The sequence below is a fragment of the Drosophila arizonae genome, chromosome 2, assembly GCF_054131065.1.
Source record: "Drosophila arizonae isolate 15081-1271.41 chromosome 2, UAZ_ARI_1.0, whole genome shotgun sequence".
Taxonomy (NCBI): domain Eukaryota; kingdom Metazoa; phylum Arthropoda; class Insecta; order Diptera; family Drosophilidae; genus Drosophila; species Drosophila arizonae.
Window position 1 is genome coordinate 23879787 of NC_142922.1, and position 27692 is coordinate 23907478.

At 43.8% G+C, this 27692-nt stretch overlaps 4 protein-coding genes and 1 long non-coding RNA gene across 9 annotated transcripts; 3 read left to right on the forward strand and 2 right to left on the reverse strand.

Moving 5' to 3' along the window:
- Nucleotides 1-594: 594 nt before the first annotated feature.
- LOC149270600 (uncharacterized) lies at nt 595-5953 on the reverse strand. Its single transcript, XR_016271593.1, has 2 exons — nt 5813-5953; nt 595-923 (listed from the first exon to the last, which is right to left on the reverse strand). It is a non-coding gene; the product is annotated as an uncharacterized LOC149270600 (long non-coding RNA).
- On the forward strand, nt 2536-10494 carry Nep4 (M13 family metallopeptidase neprilysin 4). Of its 3 annotated transcripts, XM_018000590.2 has the most exons (5): nt 2536-2974; nt 6486-8131; nt 8202-9210; nt 9271-9681; nt 10217-10494. In XM_018000590.2, exons 2-4 carry the CDS (start codon nt 6491-6493, stop codon nt 9594-9596), a joined length of 2976 nt encoding a protein of 991 aa, XP_017856079.1. In that variant the 5' UTR covers nt 2536-2974; nt 6486-6490; the 3' UTR covers nt 9597-9681; nt 10217-10494. The 3 variants fall into 3 exon arrangements, with proteins under 3 accessions (XP_017856079.1, XP_017856078.1, XP_089332389.1); XM_018000589.2 differs by lacking the exon at nt 2536-2974 and having other exon boundaries at nt 6302-8131; XM_089476263.1 differs by lacking the exons at nt 2536-2974; nt 10217-10494 and adding an exon at nt 9750-10169 and having other exon boundaries at nt 6302-8131.
- Nucleotides 10217-14412, forward strand: GluRIID (Glutamate receptor IID). The gene is made up of 15 exons (XM_089476265.1): nt 10217-10343; nt 10539-10915; nt 11000-11160; nt 11220-11442; nt 11499-11891; nt 11961-12124; nt 12182-12412; nt 12468-12671; nt 12731-12815; nt 12878-13154; nt 13210-13411; nt 13468-13693; nt 13753-13865; nt 13929-14078; nt 14126-14412. Exons 2-15 carry the CDS (start codon nt 10813-10815, stop codon nt 14294-14296), a joined length of 2703 nt encoding a protein of 900 aa, XP_089332391.1. The 5' UTR covers nt 10217-10343; nt 10539-10812; the 3' UTR covers nt 14297-14412.
- On the reverse strand, nt 13467-27636 carry Lrrk (Leucine-rich repeat kinase). 3 transcript variants are annotated; one of them, XM_018017996.2, is made up of 12 exons: nt 27427-27636; nt 26522-26681; nt 25080-26348; nt 23144-25018; nt 22598-23083; nt 22165-22531; nt 21026-22108; nt 20439-20969; nt 20158-20381; nt 19488-20096; nt 19000-19432; nt 13467-18932 (listed from the first exon to the last, which is right to left on the reverse strand). In XM_018017996.2, exons 1-12 carry the CDS (start codon nt 27452-27454, stop codon nt 18705-18707), a joined length of 7293 nt encoding a protein of 2430 aa, XP_017873485.1. In that variant the 5' UTR covers nt 27455-27636; the 3' UTR covers nt 13467-18704. The 3 variants fall into 3 exon arrangements, with proteins under 3 accessions (XP_017873485.1, XP_089332384.1, XP_017873483.1); XM_089476258.1 differs by lacking the exon at nt 27427-27636 and adding an exon at nt 26764-27285; XM_018017994.2 differs by lacking the exon at nt 27427-27636 and adding an exon at nt 26755-27285.
- Nucleotides 14570-18568, forward strand: GluRIIE (Glutamate receptor IIE). The gene is made up of 14 exons (XM_018018673.2): nt 14570-14709; nt 15131-15291; nt 15354-15570; nt 15626-15816; nt 15881-16079; nt 16133-16296; nt 16357-16587; nt 16646-16849; nt 16907-16991; nt 17050-17326; nt 17384-17585; nt 17643-17868; nt 17936-18198; nt 18258-18568. The coding sequence occupies exons 1-14, from the start codon at nt 14586-14588 to the stop codon at nt 18396-18398; spliced, it is 2685 nt and encodes an 894-aa protein (XP_017874162.2). The 5' UTR covers nt 14570-14585; the 3' UTR covers nt 18399-18568.
- Nucleotides 27637-27692: the final 56 nt, after the last annotated feature.

The window sequence follows — 27692 nt, forward strand, 5'->3', positions numbered from 1 at the left end:
GGCAACTAATTTAACTGAACATGTTGGGGAGACAGTGGAACTCAATCCATGCCCCGGTATGCAAAAGAGTTGCCAAACATTCGCGGCCAAATTCGGCGGCTCCTAATTGTGGACTTTTGCATCCAGTCACCCACCGCAAAGCCTGAGCCACCATGGCGATTATTCCACTTGGCACCCTCTCGCTTCATTGCCTGATTTTACAGCTCTGGTTTTTGTTATTTTGTGCTTGCTGTTGGTGTTATTGTAATTGCCATGGTTTGCACATTTTTTGGCTAATTTTCAAATGTGGCGGTGGCAGCGGCCCAATGGATTTTCATTTCCACTCGCTTGCCATAAACTTTTAGCGGCAAATGTTATTGGGCCACTCCGAGTTGTTGCTGTTGCTATTGCTTTTGATGGTGTTTATGCAATCAAAATTCTTGCTAGCCCCATGGCAAAAGTAACAACAACAACAACAACAACAACTGCTACTACCAAGGCTCGAATGGCACTTGTGGGTGCAATTGTAATTATCCTAATTTATGTTGTATGCTGCTCGCTTTGTGGCAGCTCTCGATTGCACCGCCCAACAACAACAAAAACAAACCGACCATGTCGGATTCTAATACTGTGCAGATTTATTGTAAATTATCTAGCCACTTGACAATGATCGATAGTATAAGATTTATGCACAGGTATTAAAACGCTGACCATTTTTGGATCCGCAATGAGGCGACGGCAGCTCCAACTGTAGTGGACCCACAAATCGGGACAGTGCTTAACTATGTGGCTGGCCAACGATTTTGGTTTGTATCTGCCACTAATCGAAATATTATACTTTCCACCGGCTGGCATGGCTGTCTTTTGGTTTTCCAATAATTAGCCATTAAAATGGAGCGACGATTTGAAAAGCAACCGGGGAGTTGGGTGCATTAGTGGAATATCTGCAATGAAATCGAACAAAGCAAATTGAGTGTCAGTAATGCAGTAATCAAGCGAATAAACCAATACTTAGATAATTAATTGGCCATTATGCTTTATTTCGAAATAAATTACGTTTACATTACATTTTCCATTAGCAAAAATAACATTTAATTCATTTTTTGAAATTATTTCAAATATATAAATGCAGTATATATTTTGATTAACTTTTTTAGTAATCTTTTTCATACACTGTTTACTTTACATGTTAAATCTAGTGTAAAGCTTTTTACATAACCAATATTTCAATATCAATCAAAGTCAAAGAACGTCAATTTAATTACACCTGCATATCCATATATACTCGTTAAAAAGTCCCATAAATATGCTTGCTTTAAACGGAACTGGAGAGCCAGCACTGAAACCATAAAAAATGGTAAAATATAAACGGCGCCTCCTACAGCTATTTGTTATTTGCAATGAAAACATTTACTCAGGGCAGCGCTTTAGAAAATGCATTTCGCATATTGTGAAGCCCAGTTAGAAGTCCTACACAAACGCTCACAATAGAATGCTTAATAAATAAATTAGCTAATCAAAATATATATTGTATAATTCATAAGAAAACAAGAACAAATAGCAAATAAACAAATTAATGTGTTGAATAAATACGTTAAGAATTATTATCGCAATTGAATGGGGAGCGTGACGCGGGACATGTCATGACGACATTCGCAAACAGCTTGAGTGCCAGCAGGTGTAAATAATAATAAATAAAATAAAAACATTTTGAGCATAGCATATCAATGTTCTATGGACATATCAGGTGTGGTCCAGCCAATACAAATTGAAATGTTCTTGTCAAAGCCTGACAACAAATAAGCTCAATCACTCATGTAATCAATTAATCGCGTACATAAGCGCAGACAACGCCAATTCCAATGATTAATGTCCACGTTATGGTGCTTATGGTAATTAATACCACTCGAATGTCAAAATGCAATTTATTTGCACGCACTTTCGAGTCGACAACTCGCGTTTAATTTGTTGTGAAAAGAATTTAATTAAGCGCACGATTCTCATATCACAATTGATTGGCATGAACTGCCAAAGGCTTAAGCTCTGATTTAATCAGAATTCGATCTCACTCTCTCGTCTCGCAGTGTCTAATAGTCTCTCTCTCATTCTCTGTATCTCTCTATCTCTCAATTTGTAATTGTCTTTATCTCTCTATTTCCATAGCTCTCCCTCTCTCCTTATTGTCTCGATAGACCGATAGATTCTCATCTCTTTCTCTCTGCTGTGCTCTCTCTCTCTCTATTTCCCTAAATCTCTCACTATCGCTCTCTCTCTCTCTCTCTCTCTCTCCCTCTCTCTCCCCCTCTCTCTCACTCTTCCAAACTCGCTCTGCTCCCTCTCACACACATATGTACGTACAAGCTCGTTCATTCTTTTCAACTTTCCTTAAACGATATGACAGTTAATTTCATACTGAAACACTCCCATAAATCATTCTGTAAATAATTAGTTAGCAAAAACAATTGTTTATTAAAGTCGTACACGTACTCGTACTGGTACTCGCACTTGCTTTGGTTTTAATTGAAAAGCACTTTGCTGTCAGACTAAGCTTTGACTATTAAGTCAACTGATAACTGTTAAGAAACACTGATGATATGCTCACAGTCGAGTTCCCATCTGGCTTTCACTGTGAGTGCGCCCACAAAGCAGATGCGCCCGCTGCTTTAGACATATCAATTAGCGGTAATCTCGCGGCAATTAAAATTAGTAGCAGCAAAGCGCTGAGTGCTGGACATACTGGCAGCAGCTCTACCATTATTCCGCCATCAGAACGTCACATCAAGGGCCAGCAACATTTCGCCTTCAACGCTCATCATTGTCAGGCCGGTAAAGCATTCGTTACTTCGCTGCCAAGGCGTTAACAGGCAGATGCAGCAGCAGCAACAACGACAGCAAAAATTACTCGGTTCTCGATACAATATTTAAACTGCATGAAGTGCGTGAAGTCAATAGCAACTGGAAAGCTGTTCAAGTTCAAGTGTGCCACAGTTTGAATGTAAGTGTTGTTCCTTAACTGTTATTCAGTCCATGTTCTCGGATCAGAGTTCAGTTCTTGGGTTTGACTGAATACGCAATAAGTGCTGAAAACAGGTTTTGTGAAAATAATTCTGCATCATTGTAAGTTGCATCGTTACAAACGTGAACATCATTCCCAATCGGTCGTTAACGATAAGTAGTAAGAAATTTCACATCCGCATTGATCATATCGTGATATGCTAAAAAAAAAAAAAAAAAAAAAAAAAAAAAATCAAGTAAGACAGCTCTAGTCGAGACGGCTCGACTACGGAATGCCCTGAACCCTTCAGCGAGATTCCAATAATTTTACACTTCTCCGCTAGCAGCTCAGCTGACGCAGAGACTACTTTTGTGCTCTTCTTTGGGCGACGTTATGTAAACATATTTTTTTTTTTTTTTGGAAGCAGGGAAGGGTATTAAAAAGCGAAATGTTTTACCTCGATAATATGAAAACGGATATATGCGCGCTTCATACAGCGACCTACAATTTCAAGTCTAATTGATACGGAAAGTGACAAGCTCATACTCAGACAGACGGACAGACAGGCGGACAGAGCTACGTCGACTAAGCTGCCTATTAAGCAATTACCCAAAATAGATTTAATGCATGCTGGTAAATAAATTTTCATAATAACCATTCAGATTACCTATTTGAATACAGGGTATAATTCAGGGAAGCTGCGCATGCCAAACACTTTGACAAGTTTAGGACAGATAAGAACACACATCACATACGTCTTAGTTGTATTCCTATTAATTAATTTTTTGTCTGCTGTGACTGTTCAGCTCATCAGACTTGCTGACTGCCAATTATTGTAGGGGGAAGTACTGCGCTGATAAGAAACCTGATTTGTGATTAAACGCGCAACTGAAAAGATTCTATAGTAGTTCGGTGTTCATTCATTCGACGCTCATTCACGCTCACATTTAATAACTGATTCATGAATGATTCGTTTACCTTTCGCACAACCTGACGTGAGATATTCTCCCAGTTCTACATAGTTTGTGTTCTTGAACTAGAGATCAAATGAGTCCGATGGTCAAACGCAATTAGAAGCCATAAGGTTGACAATTATATAAACTCTAGACCCGCAGACTGCAGCTGCACGCGCCAGCCGCAACAACAAATATGCTATGCAGTGCATGCCACGTATTTGCGTATGTGTTTGTGTGTGTATCTGCTTTTTAATTGACATGTTATCCAATCTCGGTCATAGTCGCTAATTAAAAGGTTTAAGGCTAAAATTAGCATACGAAGCAACGGCAATTCAAGTGAACACCACTACAGATGCACCCTACAACACACGCATAAAAAGGCCGATCCACACATTTGCATAAAAGTACGTCTCATTTTACACACACACACACACAAAGACTCACTCAAGCTAATTTGCGTGTTTGCTGTTCATGAAGCACAAATTCGTGCGGTACGAGATGGCGAAGTGGACGCCAACAACAAAAAAGTGTCCATAGGCTTGTTCTCTGTGAATGCGAACGTGAATGTGCTGAATCTCTCTATGTGTGTGTGTGTGTGCGTGTGTGTGGATGGGTCCGAGGCAGGGTGGACTGTTTTGCTGAGCATGAGCTGCGTGTCGCCATATTAGATGGCATCGCATGCCAGCAATTATCCGCATAATCTTGTAATACTAACCTAAACCCAAAATGATGTCGAAAGGCAATTTACTGACAAGTTTTCTTTCGCCTCGCAAGTAGCTTAAATTCACTTAACTAGTAACTTGCGTGTGTATAAATGAATGTATGTGTACGTGTGTGTGTGCAGCCAGTGATTATGTATATAAGCAGTAAATACTTTTGACATTTTAACAACCATGATGAATATTACGTATACGCACGGTAATAGAATTTCGCCTTGCCGCGACTTTTTCCACTGAAATTCTAGAAGAGATTAATGTAAATTGGATTTTCTTTAAACTCAACGAAAAGTTAACTAATACAATTAAAATAAATGCTTCAGCAGAGTACTTTTTTATTTTTTATTCAATATACGTTTACTTGAAGCATTCCTTAAAAAAGAAAATAAAAAGGGCACCAAGTCGCTGTTGGACTGATTAAACAGATTTATGGCGACAGTTTGTATGTACACACAAATTCTTTAACTACTCAACAATTGTCACTGTCTATATGCCGTACCCCGTAGGGTGTAGCGCAGCGAAGCACAAAGTTTAACCTGCTTTGGCTGTCTGTTACGTCCAATTGTTTTGTGAAATTAAATTAAATTGATTGAATTTAGACCCAATTCAAAGCTGAACCCGGACGGAGGTCAGCACTGAGGTGCCACCATTCACAGATTGTATGAATGTATATGTACAAACTGTGAGTATGTGTCTGTGTGTGTGCTAGTGATAATGACACTAATTTTCAGTACGATATGTTTGTTGCTGCAACGGCTGCAGCTGCCTCTGGTAATGGCTATATTGTATTACGGATAGCACATGATGATTGTTGTTGTTGCTTGTACAAAACTTGTTTGTTTAGCAGACATTAGCGCACATTAATACAACCGGAAGTAGTCGATTTGTAAGCACCCAAATAAGGTTAATGGGTCAAAAGCTGGGACTATGGCAATGCGATCGACTCTGCTGCAGGTTAAAGCAATTGCAGAAGGTCAAAGACCCATTGATATCGGTAGAGCATTAATGTTACTCCAAGCGGTCAATATTTACTTGGCTTTACGGCCTGACAGACAAACTAAATGGAAGAAGCAGACCGCATAAACACACACACCAGCACAAATACACACACATTTATATACATAGAGTAGCTGAACAGTAAACACAGATCACAATTACGTCGCTACCTCTTCTATCTCTATCTCTTCTTCCGTCTCTGACGCCATCTCCTTTTCTTGTGTGCCATGCTTCTGAGGGGCTTATTTAAGCGCCGCGCTGTGGGCGTCGGCGTCGTCTCTGCCGTCGTCGTCTTCATTCAATTGTTTGTCGCGCGCCGTGATTACGTCCAGCTTGACCGGCGCACTGGACAGTCCCGAATGGAGCTAGCAGTTTTAGTAGGCAATGCGCGCGCGACTGATGCGCCCGCACTCAATCTCGTTGCTGGCTGCTCTCGGCTATCAGATCGCGGTTCGCGTTGCTCGGTTCTCGGTTCTCGGTTCTCGGTTCTCGGTTTTCTCGATTTCGATTCGCGGCTCTTTAGCTGGCGGCTTTTCATTCTTTCGCAATTGCGTCGCGAACAAAATTGCGTTTAATTAAAGTATAAAGGCCAGAGCTCACCATTCGGCACTATTCATTGTCGTTTTCATATTGATTAAACATATTTGAAAACGTGCATTATGAGTCGCCACATCCCTTTGAAGCTGACGCTGGTGCAGGTGCACGGTGCTCACCCACCGCCAAATCCGCGTGCCGCTCGTACCGAGCGTCGCGTCAAGTTGGGGCTAGGGGTTAATCAGCAAACAGGTCGCGTACAGTGGTGTCCCGGTCTAACCTGTTGCAAATTGCTCTTACTGATTCCAGTGGTGATGCTGCCATTGACATTGGTGCTGCTGCTGCTACTGCGGCTGGACGGAATGCTGCAAGCGCTGCAATTAAGCGAACAACGCGTACGCGAGCAACGCAAAGCTGCCATCTCGGTGCCCGGCTACCTGGAGGACTACGAGTCGCTGCTGCCGGAGGGAGAGACCTACAATGACCTAATCAATGATGAATTTCTATTGCCGCACGCCAAGCGTACACAGATAGAGTTGAACGCAGCAGAGAAAGCCAAGCGCTGTCTGCCTTATCGCTATTCGAATGGCGAGACACTAGAGCTAGAGGATCGCAGCATTTTAATGAAAGATGCCCGCACATCTTTTCTACCCCATGGCTCTGTGATTGGCGCAATGCCCAGCGAGTGCTTCGAGAACGAAATGACAGACACCGAGAGGAACACTGTGGTCGACGATGAAGGCTCCGAGTTCGACACCAGTCGCAAGAAGAGCACACCCAAACGGTATCCGGATAAGAGACAGTACATGTCCCAGCGACGGCAGGCAGTGCGGGAGCGACGTGAAGCACAGCAGGAGCAGCATGTGGATAATCTGGAAGCGGAGTTGATTGAGAGCTCACTGCAGTCTTTTTGGAACGAGCAGGGCACTCGGGAGGATATACGTCAAGCCCAGTCGAAGACCATGCAGCGTTACATGAACAGACATGTAGATCCGTGCGTGGATTTTTACAAGTTTGCCTGCGGTAACTGGGAGAGGCTGCACCCCATACCTAAGGACAAGGCGGGCTTCGATACCTTTGAGATGTTGCGTGAGAGTCTGGATTTAGTGCTGCGCAATCTGCTTGAGAGGACTCCGCAGTCACCAAATTCAGAGATGCGAGTGCGGCAAAACGTATTCAAACTGAACGAGCAGGAGCCGGAAACGGATCAGGCATCCGAGCTTCAGGCTGAGCGACTACGTCGGCACATTGTCCATCGGCGGCATTTGCTGAATCGTGTGCTCGTGCGCTATAAACGCTTTACCAATGCCACCAAACGGAAAAGGCTCTTTGAACCAGTGCGCGAGAGGAACAGAGAGCAGGATACGCCGGCGTCTTCTACGATACATATTAAGGATAAGGACAATGACAAAGACAAGGACAAGTACAAGGAGGAAATGACACCGATGCAAGTGAATACCAAGGAGTTCTTGAAACCCAAACACGATGCTCAACTGAAGGCAAAGAATCTATACAAGTCATGCGTAAACAGCGAGCTGCTCAATCGTCGCGGCCTAGACCCGCTGCACTCGCTCATTCGGCAGCTGGGCGGCTGGCCAGTCCTTGACCCGGATTGGCGTAGCACCCACTTCAACTGGCAGCAACTAGCCGCCACGCTGCGTCGGTACAACAACGACATACTTATCGTCCAGTGGGTGGGCGCTGATATCAAGAACTCTGAGGAGAATATCATACAGTTCGATCAAACCGGGCTGGGCCTGCCCACACGCGAATACTTTCTGCAGCAGAGCAATGCCAAGTATTTGACTGCCTACCAGCGTTACATGTCCGAGGTGATGCACAAGCTGGGCGCCAGCAAAGCGGATGCAACTCATACGGCCACCGAACTAATTGCCTTCGAGACAAGGCTGGCAGCGATTACAGCTCCAGCGGAGCAACGACTCAATGTAACCAAGGTAAGTGGTAAATGAACTTCATAAATCTGTTGTCCATTATCAATAATACTATAACTTTTAATCTGCACAGCTCTACAAACGGATGACGCTACAGCAACTGAAGGCGACGGTGCCACAGATTGACTGGATTGTGTACCTGAGTACCCTTCAGGGACGCAACGTCAACGAGACGGAACAGGTGGTCATCTATGCGGTGGAGTACATGAAGCAGCTGGTGGCACTGCTTGCCGTTACGGAGCCCCGCACAGTGGCCAACTATATGATGTGGCGGTTTGTACGGCATCGCATCAACAATGTTGACGATCGCTTCGATGACATCAAACAGAGCTTCTACCATGCGCTCTTTGGGCGCGAAGAGAGTCCGCAACGGTGGAAGGTGTGCATAGCACAGGTGAACACGAATATGGGCATGGCCGTAGGCTCGATGTTTGTGAGTCGGTACTTTGATGACAACAGCAAGAGGGATACGATGCGCATGACCCACGAGCTGCAGCAGGCATTCCGGGACATACTGAAGACCACAGACTGGTTAGATCAGACGACTAAGCTGTTGGCCGAGGAGAAGGTGAATGCCATGTCCCTTAAGATTGGCTATCCGGACTTTATACTTAATGCCGAGGAGCTGAACGAGAAGTATGCTGGTATCGATATACACCCAGATAAATACTTTGAGAACACGCTCAATGTGCTGCTGCACACGGCCAAGATGGAGCAGGCCAAGTTGCACGAGCGTGTCAACAAAACCAACTGGCAGACGGCACCGGCTATTGTTAATGCCTACTATAGCCGCAACAAAAATCAGATCATGTTTCCCGCTGGCATACTGCAGCCGCCCTTCTATCATCGTTATTTTCCCAAATCTCTCAACTTTGGTGGCATCGGAGTGGTCATTGGGCATGAGTTGACCCACGGCTTCGACGATAAAGGCCGGCTCTTCGATAGCAATGGCAACATACACAAGTGGTGGACGGACTCGTCCATTCGCGGCTTCGACGACCGCGCCCGCTGTATCATTTCACAATACGGCAATTATACGGTCGAGGAGGTGGGCATAGCTCTCAATGGCGAGAGCACGCAAGGTAGGCCACAAATCCAGTAATCCAATTAATTGCATGGCTCATCAGTCATCTGCCCCTCAGGCGAGAATATTGCGGACAATGGAGGACTGCGGCAAGCTTTTCACGCTTACATGCGTTGGTTAAATGAAAACCCCAACGAGGCCAAGGATGAGATGTTGCCGGGACTAAATATGACCGGACCGCAGCTATTCTTCTTAAATTTCGGCCAGGTGTGGTGCGGCGCCATGCGACCGGAGGCGATACGCAACAAGCTAAACACAGCCATACATAGTCCTGGACGCTATCGTGTCATCGGCACCCTCTCCAACTCATATGACTTTGCACGCGAGTTCAACTGCGCGGCTGGCACGCCCATGAATCCCCAAAAGAAGTGCAGTGTCTGGTAGCCGAAATCCATTGTTTCCTATAGCCTAAGAGTATTACGAACGATCCATTCCTAAACCAACCAGCACACGCCAGTTGGATCTAATTGTAAGTATTATATCAATAAATAAAACCACTTAGCACTAAACATTCCAATGCTGACATATCACATTCAGAATCGCTCCACTTTCGGAGCCCCTTGATTGGGAGTTGCGCTTGATGTTCGCCAGCTTCCTCTCAGCTGTCATTTATCCCATTGAAGATGGGCTTGTTGTGGTGCTGTCATCAACAACGTCGCACTTCAGTTGGGCCCGTTGCGCCACAATTTACATTCCCTTAATTAATGGTGATTTATGCCCACTAGTTGGATTGCTTTTAATGGCCTCCCTATGCGGTTGTTACTCTCCTTCTTGTGGTGGTGAACTTCTTCAATTGTCTTTCCAATTAGCAAGCCAACACATAAATTTTAGAAATTTTTAAAGTAAGAATTTATAACTTTATTATTAATCATATATGTATGTATGTACTTAATATACAATTATATTTATAATTAATTAAAGTTTTGGAAATGTGAAAATTCTTAAACTAAAACTCGATTTTAGTTTTGCAAGAGCATCATATTTAACCCTTTTAAACTTTACAGACGGCGCTTATTTTCGGATTTATCCCAAACCTGACTTGCCATTCAACTAAAACTACCAGGATATATTCGCAAGTGTATTCAACCAAAGATATTTAAACCGAAGTGTGCCAAAAAGAAAAAAAATAAAGTATAATATACTTTATGATTTTATTTTATATATATATATACTATAGTATTTAACTAACTATATTTTTAAATTGCAATAATTTAGTTGAAACTATTTATGTTTGTGATAATTCTAATAAAATATTAACAATAGCGAAATGTGCACAAACGAATCAAGAAATTTATTTTCTATCTATTCTAATATATGTATGTATAGGGGGACGACGCAACACTGGCAACAGTTCCAAAACTTTGCAGCTTTCAAGCTTCATAGAAAACAAATATTTTGGAAAACTTTTGAGCATATTTTCTAATATGTTCATCTTCAGTTGTAGCAGTGTCTTCAGAGGGGACGGATCGCCGAGCAACACACGTCTGAGTTGGTTGTCCACAAATATATATAGACAACAGAGAAAAGTATCAAAAATAGACACAGAACACTTACTTAATAAAAAGAAAATATTCAAAATTAACAAATAGAAATAGATTAAATGCATTTTTGGTTGACTGTTGTGGTACTTCTGTGGTCACGTGCAGTCCATGGCTACGGCAGCAATCCCTATGCAGTTTCCAATAGGCAGGCCATACGCATCGGTAAGCTAACAGAGAATTGACCAGACATTCCACTCAAACACTCTCGCATACTCATCGCTCTTTGACTCAATCAACGGCGCGCAGGTCTAATCACTGACGATACCACGGATAGAATACGCCAAACATTCGAGCATGCCATAGCCGTGGTTAACAGCGACCTGAGCGTCCCACTGGTGGGTGAAACAGAGCAAGTGGCTTATGGGAACTCTGTCCATGCTTTTGAGCAACTATGCAAACTAATGCAGGTGAGAAATGCGTAAACAATAAGTTCTGAATGTTAATTAAAATCGTTATTTTGCTATAGAATGGGGTGGGCGCCGTATTTGGACCTGCTGCCAGGCATACTGCTGCCCATCTACTGAATGCCTGCGATGCCAAAGATGTGCCCTTCATATATCCGCACCTGTCATTGAGTCCACAGACCGATGGCTTTAACCTGTATCCGCATCCGGAGGACATTGCCCATGCGCTCTTCGACATCATCACACAGTTCGAATGGTCCCGCTTCATTTTCTGCTACGAGTCCTGTATGGCAAATGCCTTTTCTATCGGAATATATCTGATAATTTTTTACTGCTTGCAGCGGAATACCTCACCATACTGGATCACCTAATGACATTGTATGGCACCAAAGGACCAGTCATCAAAGTGATGCGTTACGATCTCAATCTCAATGGCAACTACAAGGCGGTTCTACGACGCATCCGCAAGTCGGAGGATAGTCGCATCGTGGTGGTCGGCTCAACGGAGGGCGTGGCCGAGCTGCTGCGTCAGGCACAGCAGGTGGGCATCATGAATGAGGATTACACATATTTGGTGGGGAATCTAGATCTGCACACCTACGAACTGGAGGAGTACAAATACAGTGAGGCAAATATAACTGGCATACGCATGTTTGACCCGGATAAGAAAGAGGTGCGTGACTTAGTCGAAACACTGCAACACGAGATAGGCGAAAGTGAGCCCATGAACAATGGTGAGATCTGAGTATCAATTCTCTCCCATTATATATTTCATACTTAATTCAATGATTTAATATATGTAGGCTCTTCCACTATAACGTTGGCCATGGCCCTAACATATGATGCAGTGCGAGTCATTGCCGAAACAACCAACTTTTTGCCCTACCAGCCGCAGCAGCTAAATTGCTCTGAGCGTCATGATAATGTTCAGCCGGATGGCTCCACATTCAAGAACTATATGCGATCGGTAAAAATGCTTTTAAAAAATTAGATATTTTGATATATTGATCGTTATATTGTACAGCTGGACATTTTGGACAAAACAATTACGGGACGAATATTTTTTCAAGGCAATATGCGTAAGAGATTCACCTTCGATGTGATCGAGCTGCAGCCTGTGGGTCTGGTGAAGGTGGGCACCTGGGAGGAGGGGAAGGACTTTGAATTTAAGCGACCACCACCAATAATAGATCTTAATGAGAACGAGGAAAATACCTTGGTGAATAAAACCTTTAAAGTGCTTATTTCTGTTCCGGTAAGCTAAACCCTATTTCATATAGTCTCCCTGCTTAACATTTTGCCATATACAGAACAAACCCTATGCTAGTCTGGTGGAAAGCATTAATACTCTGATTGGCAATGATCAGTATGAGGGCTATGGCATAGATCTGATTAAGGAGCTGGCTGATAAACTTGGCTTCAACTTTACCTTTCACAATGGTGGCAACGATTATGGCTCCTTCAATAAGAGCACAAACATGACAACAGGAATGCTCAAGGAAATCGTTGAGGGCGTAAATAGTATTCACTATGTGATTAACTATATTATAAATTAATCGACAATCTCTAACAGCATGCAGACTTGGCCATCACTGACTTGACTATCACTTCAGAAAGAGAGGAAGCCATCGACTTTTCCATACCATTTATGAACCTAGGTAAGCCATTTTGAATATGATGCTTTAAAAATTATTTTAAATAATATTTAATTGGTGGTAAGGTATTGCCATTTTATATATAAAACCCCAAAAGGCGGAGCCCGAGATCTTTTCATTCATGGACCCATTTTCTAAAGAGGTTTGGCTGTACCTGGGTATAGCGTACTTAGGCGTGTCGCTGTGTCTGTTTGTGCTGGGCCGCCTCTCCCCTTCCGAATGGGATAATCCGTATCCCTGTATTGAAGAACCGGAAGAGCTGGAGAATCAATTCACCATAAACAATTCACTGTGGTTCACTACGGGCGCATTGCTCCAGCAGGGCTCCGAAATCGCACCTAAGTATTACCATAAAATCTTACAAATAATTTGTAATAATTATTTTTCCATATCACAGAGCCCTGAGCACACGCACAATATCAGCTATCTGGTGGTTTTTTACGCTGATCATGGTATCCTCATACACTGCGAACTTGGCTGCGTTTCTGACCATAGAAAACCCGTCCAGTTCAATTAACAGCGTTGAAGATCTAGCAGAGAATAAAGACGATGTGCAATATGGTGCAAAGCGCACCGGCTCAACGAGAAACTTTTTCTTGGTAAGTAGTAAATGGAAGAACGTAACAGTAATCAATGTTTACTTGCCCTAATTCAGACGTCCGAAGACCCGATCTACATGAAAATGAATACCTACATGACCAATCATCCAGAGATGCTTACTGAAACCAATCAAGCGGGCGTCGATAAAGTCAAGGCGGGCACAAAATATGCTTTTCTCATGGAATCAACGTCTATAGAGTATAATACGGTGAGGGAATGTACTCTGAAAAAGATTGGCGAAGCGCTGGATGAGAAGGGTTATGGCATTGCAATGCCCAAGAGTGAGTACAGATTAGAATTCGACCTTAAACTAAAAGTAAACTAAAATATTCCTACCTAGACTGGCCCTATCGCGATAAATTCAACAATGCGCTACTCGAACTGCAGGAACAGGGAGTCTTGGCTAGGTTAAAGAACAAATGGTGGAATGAAATAGGCGCCGGTGTTTGCAGCGTAAGTTGTCAATGCTTCAGCACTCTTTTAAATAAGTATAATACATATTATCATTCATTACAGGACAAGAGCGACGACGAGGGCTCTTCTGCATTGGGCATGAAAAATTTAAGTGGCATTTACGCTGTGCTTATCGTTGGTTCATTGTTTTCCTTTATCATCTCCTTTTTCTACTGGTGTTTGTTTGTCTTCAAGAAAGCCAAGTTCTACGAGGTAAGTTAGATGCTTCTTAGGAAACAATCTCTACTTATTATTTACAGGTGCCCTTCTGCGATGCGCTTGCTGAGGAGTTTAAAATTGTTGTCAGTTTTGCGGAAAATGAAAGAGCTCTGAAGAGCGCCCAGTCGGTCTATTCACGCAGTCGGAATTCCTCACAGTCCATAGACTCTCTGGAAACTGATTCGGAGAATAATCTACCCGATGGAGACTAGGATCAGACCAAATCTTTAATTAAAATAATTAAAACGATATATTTTATTATTTTGTAAATTGTCTCACTTGATAATATCGTAATAATGCTTAAATAAACTTTTGAACTCAAAGCTTATTTAAACTTTTACTCAAAACTTTTTCCAAATTGATATTTTGGAAATGCTCATTCAGTCGTCAACTTTCGCTCAATGCGTGAAGAACATAAAGTCTAAAGGTGCAGCCTATTTTTCTGCCTAATATTGTATTATATATATGGAGCAGAAAGCTTAGTTATTTCATCCTTAGACAATGTTTATGATTAATATTTTAATATATTTTTCAATAATCACATCAAGAATTTCGATTCTTAATGCACAATATGAACATTATGGCGGATATGATAGCTTCCAAAACGCGGCCAGCATTCCAATTGGTAAGTTTTTCTAGCAATGAGCATTGCGGTCGCCGTGCGCCTGATTTATTTTTAATGTCTCGTAAAGAGAACATGCTGTTCGTTCCATCAACGCTGAAAGCTCATAAAATGCTTTTAAGTATTTGTTTGTTTTGTTTTTCAAGAAATCGTGGCAGCGTCTAAATGTACTCTGAATATCTGAATATAGACTGCATTAAGTTCAAGTTTTTGTTTATAAACAAACCGGCAAAACTTACGTTTTATTATTATGATTACAAATTCGACAAGATAGTGTTCTTTGTTCGAGTATGCCCGACTTGGAGCTACCCACAACTACTCGAAAAATTAACAACAAAAATATTTGTAGTTCTCTATAGCTAGCAGAGAATCCCTCTTAATGATTTTAAATTTCCTTAAATAATCCTTAATTTTAAATTTTCAGGTTTGCTCACTGATCAAAATACGGATGAAATGAATATTGTATTTGATCATGCAATCGACGTAGCTAATGAAGAGCTGGGCCTAGCTATGACATCCCTAAAAGCGGAAGTGAACTACGGCGATGCTTACCAAAGTTACGGTAAGCTGTGTCGCATGCTGGAGGTGGGTCTCCATCTTTGTTGCTTGGATAAAAATAAACAATTTAATGCAAACACTATCGACAGACGGGTATAGCAGGTGTCTTTGGACCTTCATCACGACACACGGCTTTGCATTTGATGTCCATATGCGATGCCATGGATATACCTCATATATACTCTTATATGAGCGAAAATTCCGAGGGTTTCAATTTGCATCCCCATCCTGCTGACCTATCGAAGGCTCTCTATAGCCTTATAACTGCGTTCGAGTGGTCGCGTTTTATATTTCTTTATGAATCGGGTATGTTATTTTTGTGTTTTCATGCCATGCCTTAACTTCAAATTTTTCTTCGCAGCTGAATATCTGAGTATTTTGAATGAGCTCAACTCCCTCTTCGGCATGAATGGGCCAATCGTCACAGTGTTACGCTACGACATGCAGCTGAATGGGAACTATAAGCCGGTGTTAAGGCGCGTACGCAAGTCCAAAGACAATCGGATTGTAGTCGTGGGCTCTACTGATACAGTGCCAGAGTTTCTGAATCAAGTGGGATCCACTAATCGTTTATAAAACTATTTAATAAATAAATCTATGACCTTCTCCATTCCAGGCACAACAAGTTGGCATTATCAATGAGGACTATAGTTATATTATTGGAAATTTAGACTTTCACTCATTCGATTTGGAGGAGTACAAATACAGTGAGGCCAATATAACAAGTTTTCGACTGTTTTCCTCGGAAAAAATGGCTGTTAAGGAGCTTATGGAGAAAATGGGCTATACAAGCGAACAAGATGACTTTCGGAATGGTAAACAAAATATCTTTATATTCCGGCACGGACTCTCATTTTCTTCTTTTTAGGCTCCTGCCCCATTACCGTGGAAATGGCTCTCACATATGATGCAGTACAATTGTTTGCTGAAACTCTAAGGAATCTGCCCTTTAAGCCGGTTTCTCAGAATTGCTCACAACGCACAGAAAGTGTGAGAGACGATGGTTCCTCCTTCAAAAACTATATGAGAACGGTATTATTATTTAATAAAATAAAATATTTGACTTTTGCTAAGTACTCAACTATCTAATAGCTACGTCTTAAGGACCGATTGCTCACTGGACCTATTTACTTTGAGGGAAACGTACGCAAAGGCTATCATTTGGACGTAATTGAGCTACAGCCCTCCGGAATAGTCAAAGTGGGCACGTGGAGCGAGGAGCGTGACTTCAGGCCAGAGCGCTTGGCAGCGACCAACTCTCAATTCGATAATATTGACAATTCTCTGGCAAACAAAACGTTTATCATATTGCTTTCAGTGCCGGTAAGAGAGCAAACCAGCAGGGCTTAGCTGAAGCTAAAAATAAATTTGTTCTAAACAGAACAAACCTTACGCCAGTTTGGTGGAGAGCTACAAGCAGCTTGAGGGCAACAGTCAATATGAAGGATATGGTGTAGATCTGATCATGGAACTGGCTGATAAGCTTGGATTTAACTTTACATTTAAGAATGGAGGCAATGACTATGGCTCATACAACAAAACTTCGAATGAGTCTACGGGCATGCTAAGAGAGATAATGCATGGAGTAAGCTATCTTTACCTCAGATGAATTATTATTATCTAAACTAACATTTCATCATAGCACGCTGATTTGGCAGTCACTGATCTGACTATAACATCGGAGCGTCAGGAGGCCATCGAATTTAGTATACCGTTTATGAATCTTGGCAAGTATAAAATATTCTAGTAATTATGAGCTCATATTTACATATATTTAAATTTTAGGCATCGCTATACTTTTCTTAAAGCCTCAGAAAGCCCAACCAGAACTTTTCACCTTCATGGATCCGTTTTCAGAGGAGGTCTGGTGGTTCCTGGGATTGTCATTTTTGGGCGTTTCGTTAAGCTTTTTCATACTTGGCCGTCTGTCGCCCAGTGAATGGGATAACCCCTACCCTTGCATTGAAGAGCCAGAAGAGTTAGAGAATCAGTTTACAATAGGCAACTCAATTTGGTTTACAACTGGTGCTCTGCTACAGCAAGGCTCAGAAATAGGACCCAAGTGAGTTTACGTAATCATCATTTAAGGAAATTTTCATAGCCTTTTATTCTCCAACAGAGCCTTATCCACACGCACTGTGGCTAGTTTTTGGTGGTTCTTCACGTTGATTGTCGTGTCCTCCTATACAGCCAATCTGGCTGCTTTCTTGACTATTGAGAAGCCACAAAGTTTAATCAACAGCGTGGATGATTTGGCGGATAACAAAGATGGCGTTGTCTATGGAGCCAAGCGAACAGGATCAACTAGAAATTTCTTTTTAGTAAGTCACACCATTTTTTTAATACTACAAGGAACTGCTTAAATAATACTTTGACAGAACTCTGAGGATGAACGCTACATAAAAATGAATAAATTTATGACTGAGCATCCCGAGTATCTAACAGAGACCAACCAAGAAGGTGTGGACCGCGTTAAGGTTAGCACTCAATACGCATTTCTCATGGAATCCACATCCATTGAGTACAACACAAAACGTGAATGTAATCTCAAGAAAATTGGCGATGCTCTGGACGAGAAAGGCTATGGCATAGCCATGCGGAAAAGTAACATAAAACATATCATCCTTAAATATAAAAAATTTCCTTAAGCACTTAAACTGTTTCCCTGCAGATTGGCCTCATCGTGATAAACTGAATAATGCTCTGCTGCAGCTACAGGAGCAGGGTGTGCTGGAGAAGATGAAAAACAAATGGTGGAATGAAGTTGGCTCTGGAATTTGCGCCACCAAGGAAGAAGCACCAGAAGCCACAGCTCTGGCCATGGATAATTTGGAGGGTGTTTTCTTCGTGCTACTCGTGGGTTCATGCTGCGCGTTGCTCTATGGGGCGGTCAGCTGGGTGCTGTTCATCGTCAAAAAGGCGCGGCACTTTAAGGTTAACATTATTTTAATTTAATTTAATTTAAACCAAGAATTCAATTCAAACACTTTCAGGTACCGTTCAAGGAGGCTTTCTTGGAAGAGTTTCGGTTTTTAATTGACTTCAATAACTATGTGCGCGTGCTTAAGAGCTCGGATTCGATTTACTCACGTAGTCGTCAGTCTTCTATGACAGTGGGTTCAATAGGACAGTAATAATACCACTGAATTGGTCATCGTTAACTTTATTAAAAAGTTTTTAATTCAAATGGAATGCTTGAAAGAATTTGAAAAATACCTTTTCAAGTTCAAGTGCCTATTAAAGCAACTGAATATAGCTTAACTGTTAATGCTAATTGTTCTGTGCAATAAATGTACTTGATTTGCATATGCACCAAAAAATATATGAAACAGAAATATTTAAAATGGATTTTAAATATTTTTTAGAATATTCGGCCATTTATTTGGCCATACATTTAGTGGTTAATTAATGTTGTACCTAGTACATAGTTGAGATCGGACTTAGGTCCAGTTCTTGGCTCGCCAAAGCAGGCAATGTATGTGGTTATCTAAATCTGTTGTGGGCATGAGTTTACCCACACCATGCGTAGGCGTGCTTGCTACTGAGCTAGAATTATTCGAAGTGGACTCGCCCATGTCCACATAACGTGAAATCAGCGAGCGATAGCGCCGTCCGAGCGTAGCTATTAGTGGAATGCCGGCATTCGGCATGGTGATTATAGCCTTGATCTGCAATAGATTTATAAACCATAATTACTAAAAATATATATATATATATATATACCAAATTCTTTACCTCATTCTCATATGGACGAAATACGCTAATGGGACGCAACGTAAGCAACTCAGCTACAATGAGACAACCCCAGGTAGTGCCTATGTACAGCTCTGCATTGTGGGCCGCCAGCGCTGAGATTTGACATTTAATAAGATTTACGTGCTCATCAATCGCAATGCTCTGAAGAGATTCAGAGCAAGGCAGTAGCTTAGAGCAGTCCAATTTGTTTTCAATGCGCTTTGAGATAGTTCCCCACTGATAGACCATGCAACCGGGATACAAGCAACTGAAGACGTGGCTCTCGTTGCTGCAAAGCCGCGTCACTTTAACATCCTCAATGAGATTCGGCTCGTCGCTGTGACACAAGGCCTGATGACCACACACACCAGATTCATTGACTGGAAAAACGTTGATTTTGCCAGCTAACTCACCACACCAGAGCTCGTAAACGCTGCAGAGATCCCAAAAGATTATTCGAGATTCTCAAAGATTTATAACATACTCACCCTTCGATTAACACTGAGCAGGCAGCATGTAGCACAAATCCGGAACAGATCTCAGTTAGTACAAATGAGCCCTCGGCAAAGGCACAGTTAGTGGGCATGCGACTGGCATCCACCAGGAAGACGCGACCATTTTGTAAGCCCACCGCGACTCGCGTAATACCCTCCATATATACTAAACTTATCACAGCTGACTTGATGGCAGGATCAAGCATGTAGGAGAACAGATGTGCATAGCTCGATGTGCTATAGGCGTGTAAGTTGCCGGAAACATCGCCCATCCAAATAGCCTCACCCACTAGGCAGCAGCACAGCATATTCACTTTTGGCATACGCTGTGCGGAGCGTGCTCGGGAGGATGCGCTATTCTCGGGCGTTTTGGGCGGTACCATTTGTGGCTGTGGAGCACAGCTAATGCTGCTGCACTGCAGCACACTGCCAGTTGGCGCAACGTCTAGTATATCAATGTGTGACCCAAAGGCAGGCAGCCACAGCTCGAGGCCGGACCGCTCCTCGTCAATGCCAGTCAATATTAATTGGAATACGCCGCAAACAATCTTGTCGTTATGTGGCAAAGCTACCACATCCAGCAAATGGATGCATTCAGGTGCACTAAAGGGTAAATTTGATTGTCAGATAATAATCAAAAGTAAACGTAGTCATCAAAAGTTACCTCAGTATTGAGACTATCTGACTTGCTGATGGCCGTCGACGCGGTTGCTCGTGCCAGCAGAGTACCATAAGATCTAGACAACAAGTGGGAAACTGTGTCTCACGATGTGTCAGAGCCGGACGACTGCCCTCCAATATGCACTCCTTGATGGATTCATGGCCCTCGAAGGGCTGGCGCAGGGTGATGTTCTCATAGATGAACATTCCAAAGGAAAAGCAGTCCACCTAAATGGAAAATAAAATGTGAGCGGATATGCATATCATTTATTTATTACGAATTGCCTTTTCGGTATATTCCTCTTCGCCGTTAAATCTTATTATCTCGGGCGCCATAAATCCCTCTGTGCCACCGAAACCCTTGGCACTCAGACCAGCCGCCGTCTGCCGACTTATCCCATAATCCGCAATCTTGATGTGCACCTGGTTGCGCGGACTATCCTCAGTGTGAGGTTGGGGCAGCTCCCAGACGAGCACATTTTCAGATTTAAGATCCCGATATATAATCCGCCTTCGGTGCAGATACTCGATGGCGCGTGCAGCCTGCAGCACTAACATTTGGAATGTATGCGGACCAATATGTGCGCCACTTCGTCTATACTGGCGTAGTAGAGCATCGAGGCCTCCCAATGGCGCTAGTTCCAGCACTAAAGCCAAAGGTTTAATGCAAATTCCAACCAGCGGAACAATATTCGGATGCTTCAAAGTGAGCAGCACGGCCAACTCCTGCCTGGCTGTGCAGTAGGCCTTGCAGGAGTGCTGCAGCGGATCTCGATCCCATTTGCCCAGTGCGACCTTGTAGGCCATCAAAGCACTCTATGCAAAGTAAAAAGAAATAATATCTAAACTATTTAACTTTAGTCTGAACTCACCTCCTTGGCTCGCGCACCTGGCTGCACTGGCTGAAGCATTTTCATGGCTACCGGCCGGAAAACCCGAGTTCCACGTAATTTACAGCTGGCTTTAAACACGAACCCAAAGGCTCCACGTCCCAGTAGAGAGCCCTTGACGATGCAGTCCGTGGCAATCGTGTGCTTGTCGGGTATATCTGCAAAGATGACATCCGGCGCCAGCTGAGCCATTGACTGTTCTAGATGAACCGGGCAACTGAGCTTAATTTGATTATACACAGACAAAATGCACTCCTCAACCATCCAGGCATAGCAGACGTTCGAGTTATCCGGCAGATGATGCGATGCATAGGTAGGATGTCCATCTATAGAGGTGTTACGTGAAGAGAAAGCTGAGTCTGGTCCTACTCCCGAGTCTGCGTCCGATCCAGCACCCAGCGAATCAGCTGAGCGTCTCTCTCGGCTTGCAGTTGCATTCAAATAAGCAGAGAACACATTTAATGCTCCATCGTCCCCAGGATCACCGGCGCCATGCAGAAAGTATGTGCCCCGCTTAGTGCTACGACTGGGTCTGCTGCTATTTGGCAGACTGGGCTCCTTTTCCGCGGGATCTGCACCATTCTGCAGCTGCAGCTTACGTAAACAACGTGGGCAGAGCACAAGACGTGTTATTAAGAAACGGCCTTCTGAAGTATGCACAAAGCGCGTACCCAGTGCTGGGTACCAATCCTCTAGCAACAGATCAATATGATCCACAACCAAGGCCAGTAGATTGGCAACATGTGACATATGCGGCTGCAGCTCAGCCAGTAGTTGTCTCTCGCCTGACTCGAGTTCTTGAGAAATGGTCACATTAATGAGCGGAAAGAAAACTTCCAAAATGCTGGAGGAACTTAGATTCACATCGCTCCAGATACCATCCAACTTGAGTTTGAAGCGATTACTAGTTGTACGAAAAGGCTGCGTTCGCTCGTTGTTTTGGAAGGGTACTTCCCAAATTCGAAAGATTAGAATCGGTCCATAATAGAGAGCTATACCCGTCTGCCATAAATTCCACTGTGTATCCTGCTCCAGCGATCCGCGCAAATCAAAGTCAAGATATTTCTAATATATAACAGAAATTAGAATACATTAAGCCAAATATAATTGGGGTGACTTACATCCTGCGCGACAACATAGACGCCTCGAATGGCTTCAATAATTTGCTCATCAGCCAGGACGCGTGTAATCAAACGTGACCAGAAACCAGAAGGAAAGTAAGTCATGAGCAACATACGACGCAATCCTTGGCTACTCATGGAGGCAGAAGAAGTCGAGGGTCGCGGCTCATAGATGAGCTTATTCAGATTCAGCTCCTGTGAGACAGAGCACCCAACATTTCGACCACGCACACGCTGAAGCAATTTAACCGTTGTGCCTTCGTTATAGACAGCTGCCTCCTGCACCGGCAGCAAGGAGGGAATCAATAATGTTCGTGAATCCCAAGTAAGTGCCACCTCAAACTTGTTTAGTAAACTGACTATATAGCTGAAAACAACATAAGAATGTTAAAGGTTAATTCCAGTAAACATATGAGTAGGCAAATCGACTCACCTTCGATTCCCGTTGCTCTGCGCGTGCACACTGCGGAAGAGCAGCTGTAGATCGTCCAGTTTCATGACGCCAGTGGGCGCAAATGGATTGATCTCGCGCACGGTAACAACATGCGCGAGCATATCGCACAGCCATTGAGGATCGAGGAAATAGTAATCCCTGAGAGTCGCATCATCATAATGCAAAAGAATCCCATTGTCGTGGCACCAGGTTGTCGCCTGCTGTAGCTCAGCGGCATCACGAAAACTTTTGTAGTTATGCAGACGCATTTTCTCCGTGACCAGAGATCGATATTGCTCCGCATCCAGCACGGGATCGCGGCCAGCAGCACGAAGACTAGAAGCAATAACATTGACAATATCCTCTAAAGCGATATAGCTGGCAGGTATCTTCTGCAGCAGCATCGGTTCCTTGGAGCCCGGCGAGCGCAACTGCATGGCCGTGTCATAGATGATGTTGGCCAGCAAATGGATGTTGTGTAGGGTGCTATAGAACAAACATTATAATATAATATATTGTATATAAATTGGATTCAATTCGACTAACCGACAGCTAATTTCAATAGAGTCAATAACGCGTGGCAGTCCAATCTTTTCAGCATCTGGTATAGCTATAAACTTCTCCCGTATTAACTGCTGCAGTTGCTCGGCCTGCTGGGCAGAGATCGATTCCCCTACCGCATCGAAATGCGTTCCCACGATGAGCACTGGTGAATTTGGAGCACGTGCCTGAATATTCCCCAGCCATTGCAGCAGCTCTGCTAAGCCCTTGTGGCCATCACTAATGCGCCAGAGCACCAAATAGAGACTACGCTTGGACAAAAAGTATTGATGCGTTGCATAGTATTCCTTCTGGCCACCAAAGTCCCAAGTGCGAAACACAATCGCTTGACAACCAGTCGCACGCTTCCGCTTCTCGCATATCCATGTCCCAATATCCACGCCAACCGTTGAGATGTTTGCCTGGCGCTGGGAGCGCGAGGTGCTGCGCGAATGACCCATACGTTTGGCCCAATGATTCTCATTAGCGCGCGACCGATGCGAGCTGGAGCCACTCGAACTATTGCCCATGCCTTGACGCAGTAGATCCAGAAGCGTGGTCTTGCCAATGCCACAAGACCCCACCACCATGAGCTTCATACGCGCATACGGCTGTGCATCCTCATAGATAGATTTCAAATAACCAATAATGTCCATGGTCTTGTGCTTTTTGCTCTCAATCATGGAACGCAGCGGCTCCTGAAGCAGGCAGCCGCGTGTATTTAAATTCCACAGTCGTGAAAGCAGACCCAAATGAGGTGGCAAATCGGTAATCTGGACATTTCCACTGATATTTAAGACGGAGAGGCTACTCAGCTCGTGCAAGGACGCGGGTATTTCCTTCAGGCAGTTATTGGTCATGTCCAGCATGGATAGGTTGGGAAATATGACTTTGGACTTATTGACACCAACCACACTCCAATCGGCATCCTCGCTTTCATTGAATAGTGTCGTGGCATCATCTGTGGATAGTTGGATGCGCGTCAGTAGGTTATCGGCCAGAATAAGAGTTCGCAGAGCTTCCAGCCGTAGATGACGCCTGTGCCGGCACACGCTCTTCAGCACTGAAGCCCGAAAGGAACAGCTGTTGCTCTTAGAAGCCTTATAGATAGGTTCATCGGTGCTGGCATCTGGCAACTGTACATGACTATAGCACAGGAGATGCGGATCGGATTCCGTAATGCGCGGCAAGCTGGGCCAACACGAGATTTCATTGTGACTCAAATCCAGCTGTTTCAATGTGGCCGGATAGCTGGTTACATGACCCATGGAGCGAAGACTGTTATAGGACATGTTCAGCCTGGTCAAATTAACCGCCAAGCAAGGCAGCGCAGCGGGAATGCTGGTAAACAAGTTGTTAGCAATGTTTAAGCTGCTTAGCTGGGAGACACCATGTGGAACTTTGCCATCTGCAAATGCCTGTGCCTGCTCTTGATCTTGCTCTTGTTCCTGCTGCCACTTCAAGTCATTGTCTGTTACGTCCAGCGCTGTAGACCAGAGATTGCGATGCGTAATTTTTTGCAGCACCAACGAATGCGGCTTACTGGAGGACGCCTCATCGCACGATTGCAGCATCTGTAGCTTATCTAAGCTAAGCAGGGACCCGCTAGTTTGCATTGGCGGTACGGGTAGTTCGCGAAGTAAATTGAAGGCTACATTTAGCTCACGCAATTTGGGCGCACTCCACATGTCGAAGGGCAACTTCTGCAGTTTATTATTGGAAATATCCAAAATGGTCAAAGCGGGCAGCTGAAAAATAGCTGCCGGCAGAGTAGTCAGTTGATTATCCTGCAGAAAGAGCTCATCCAACACGGGACAGTTGTACGCCTTGCCTAGGGGTTCCGGCAGCTCTGTTATCTTATTCTGCGCAATGTTCAGATATCTAAATATTAGAAATCATTAATCCTTTTAATCCTCTTAACAGTTTACAATTAAACACTCACTTGAGACTAACTAGGTTAAACAGCTCCGGCGGAATGCTGGTTAAAATATTATGCGAGAAATCAATTCGAGTGATGGCTGTTAGCGCTACCTCGTTCAGCCTGGGATGCGAACTAAGCTTGGGATTCAATTGGAGCACCCCACTCACCAACCAACCAATCCGCACAAACGGCAGTTGCACATTCATATTCACACTGTGCCAGTCAATGATCGTTGGAACGTTAGGAAACATGGCGCTATACGAAATATTGCTGGCGGAGGGCTGAAACACATTTACTTCCACTGGTGTGGGCAGTCCCTTTTTATTAATCTTATAGTCCGAGTCAGGATGCACGCGACGAGCCAGCAACCGACTGAGTAACGCCTCATCCTCGCTGGCAATGGCCACACTTATCGCCGTGCCATTATCATCGCGTGCACCGAACTTTAGTAACAGATCCAGCATGGCCAGGGACCGTTGCTTGCACGCCTCGGTGATGGGCATATTGCTTAGGCCATAGATCTCTTCGCTGCACTTTGGATCGTTGTGATCCTCTACGGGCTTGGCCACAATATTTGGATTTGCGCCATGCTGCAGCAACGCTTGCGCAACATCTAAGTGCCCTCCGCGAACTGCTGCTAGAAGCGCTGTTTCACGTGCCGCCCCACAGAGCAAATTAATATGGAGCGGACATCTCAACGACTCCTGTTCCTGCGTGGGTTGCGCTTCGAGTGTGTCGCCCTCGCCGGAAATATGCAGCTTAGACATGATAGCCTGTATTCCAAACGAGATACGCTTGCGGGTCGGTGTAATGGGCGTACTCTGACTCGTAGTCGAGCTGCCTGAATCGTCACTCAAAGTACGCCGACAACGTATTTGCCACTTGAGCAGCACGTTCAGCAATTGCTTGTTGCCCAGCAAGCTGGCTATGTAGAGACTGGTTTGCCCAGTCACATCTTGAGCATTCGCATCGAAGGGCAGGCGCCACTCCCATTGCCCCTCTTCGTCACGATATGTTTGATAGAGGTAGTCAGGATATGGGAAATTTATTATCAGCTCCAGCATCTTGATATGCCCATTGATGCAGGCCGCATGCAAAGGTAGCCAGCGCTCCACAGTTGCCTGTTGTATCAGCTCCGGAAATCGTTCCAGCATAAGCTTCGCTATACCATAATGACCATTGTGCACGGCTGCATAAAGAGGCGAATACTTAGTCACCGCGTGGGACCGTCCATCTGCACCAGCGTCAATCAAACGTTGTGTGATACTCTCAAAGCCAGATTGACTGGCGCTGCAAGTAGTGGGGAGAATTATAAGAGGCCGAGCTGTAAAATATAATCCATTCTGGGGCTTCAACCTGCATATTGATTGCTCAGTTGATTGAGCACTTAAACAACCATCTAATGCACGCTGGCCTTACATAATCGTAATTACACATCGTAATTTCTGGCAATTTTAACTTACATATAAAGCAGAGTATTGGCACCGGCTGGTGCCACGTTCACGATAATCTGTCGCTCCCTCCCCAGAGCCTCGAGGAGGACTCGCACTGTGCGTTCATCTCCAGCACTAACCGCCGCACGTAGCTCGGCATGCTTTATCTGACGCACCTCCTCGCGCGCATCTGTAAGACACAAAGGCAGATTGAATAATTAAGCTTCCATATGGTCGATGGCTTTGATTGGTATGTGCCGCACCCATTCCACCTGAATTCTCAATGACCTCATCGACAAAATAGTCGCAGGCATCCAAAGCTGTTTCGGTGCCAGGCTTAGGGCCTTCGATAAACTTCCAAGACATTCTTATATAACCTGACCCCAGCTTTCCAAAGAAATAAAGTAACAAATTATATGTTTAAGCCATCGAGCGACCGTGCGTGAAGCTGTTCAAACTGTAACTGAGCCAACGATTGGCTTGACAGTCTCCTTGGAAAATCGATTCATTTGTCGCCAACGTCGCGACTCGTCGTCTGGTGTCCGGTTCAGCCAACATTTCATTCATTGAAGTCGTCGCACACAGTGCGCAAGACACACAAATCCCACAAACAACTGTTGCACATTGGGTATGGGTCATGGTTAGGCAGACAGGTGGACAGGTGTGCATTTATTTGTTTACGTTGCTCAGTGTAAACAAATATACATATGCAATTACGCACATGTTTATGTATGTACATATGTACATATATGGATTAAGTATCAACCCGACTGCAGAGCTCGAGTAAAAATACTGGACTGAAATCTGGCAAATTTGTCTCTAAGCGTATCACATTTTCATTTATTTATATTTAAAATTATTTTTTCGCGCCTATTTGACATTTATGGCGTTGTTAGCCACCCTGTGGCGATGGAAGTTTATTGACTTTTACTTACCCTCATCAGAGTCATCATTATGTTTCATAGCCTTGGCACATAAAAGGTCTTGCGTCTTATTTCAGCAAGTATATCATGCACAGCACGCTGCAAGCCACTTAAAACATCTAATAGCAAATTATCACATTTTTCGCACTGTTTTTCTTTACAAAATTTTCGCTGTTTTATTTGCAAACTCTTCACTTTGTTTATTTACTTTTGTACCAGGGCTGAACAAACCACGATACTTTCGTTAAGTTTATCGTTATCGTTTCGATTGTACAGCT

Bases quoted from the DNA above. Each gene is read 5' to 3' on its own strand.
- Nep4 (XM_018000589.2), top strand. From the start codon at position 6,302: ATGAGTCGCCACATCCCTTTGAAGCTGACGCTGGTGCAGGTGCACGGT. The intron at 8,132-8,201 runs GTAAGTGGTAAA...TAATCTGCACAG, and splicing joins AACGACTCAATGTAACCAAG to CTCTACAAACGGATGACGCT. The intron at 9,211-9,270 runs GTAGGCCACAAA...TCTGCCCCTCAG, and splicing joins CAATGGCGAGAGCACGCAAG to GCGAGAATATTGCGGACAAT.
- GluRIID (XM_089476265.1), top strand. From the start codon at position 10,813: ATGCATTTTTGGTTGACTGTTGTGGTACTTCTGTGGTCACGTGCAGTC. The intron at 10,916-10,999 runs GTAAGCTAACAG...AACGGCGCGCAG, and splicing joins TAGGCAGGCCATACGCATCG to GTCTAATCACTGACGATACC. The intron at 14,079-14,125 runs GTAAGTTAGATG...TATTATTTACAG, and splicing joins AGAAAGCCAAGTTCTACGAG to GTGCCCTTCTGCGATGCGCT.
- GluRIIE (XM_018018673.2), top strand. From the start codon at position 14,586: ATGTTTATGATTAATATTTTAATATATTTTTCAATAATCACATCAAGA. The intron at 15,817-15,880 runs GTGGGATCCACT...TCTCCATTCCAG, and splicing joins TGCCAGAGTTTCTGAATCAA to GCACAACAAGTTGGCATTAT. The intron at 18,199-18,257 runs GTTAACATTATT...AAACACTTTCAG, and splicing joins AAAAGGCGCGGCACTTTAAG to GTACCGTTCAAGGAGGCTTT.
- Lrrk (XM_018017994.2), bottom strand. From the start codon at position 26,857: ATGTCTTGGAAGTTTATCGAAGGCCCTAAGCCTGGCACCGAAACAGCT. The intron at 25,019-25,079 runs GTGAGTGTTTAA...TCTAATATTTAG, and splicing joins TTTAACCTAGTTAGTCTCAA to ATATCTGAACATTGCGCAGA. The intron at 22,109-22,164 runs GTAAGTCACCCC...GTTATATATTAG, and splicing joins TCTATGTTGTCGCGCAGGAT to AAATATCTTGACTTTGATTT.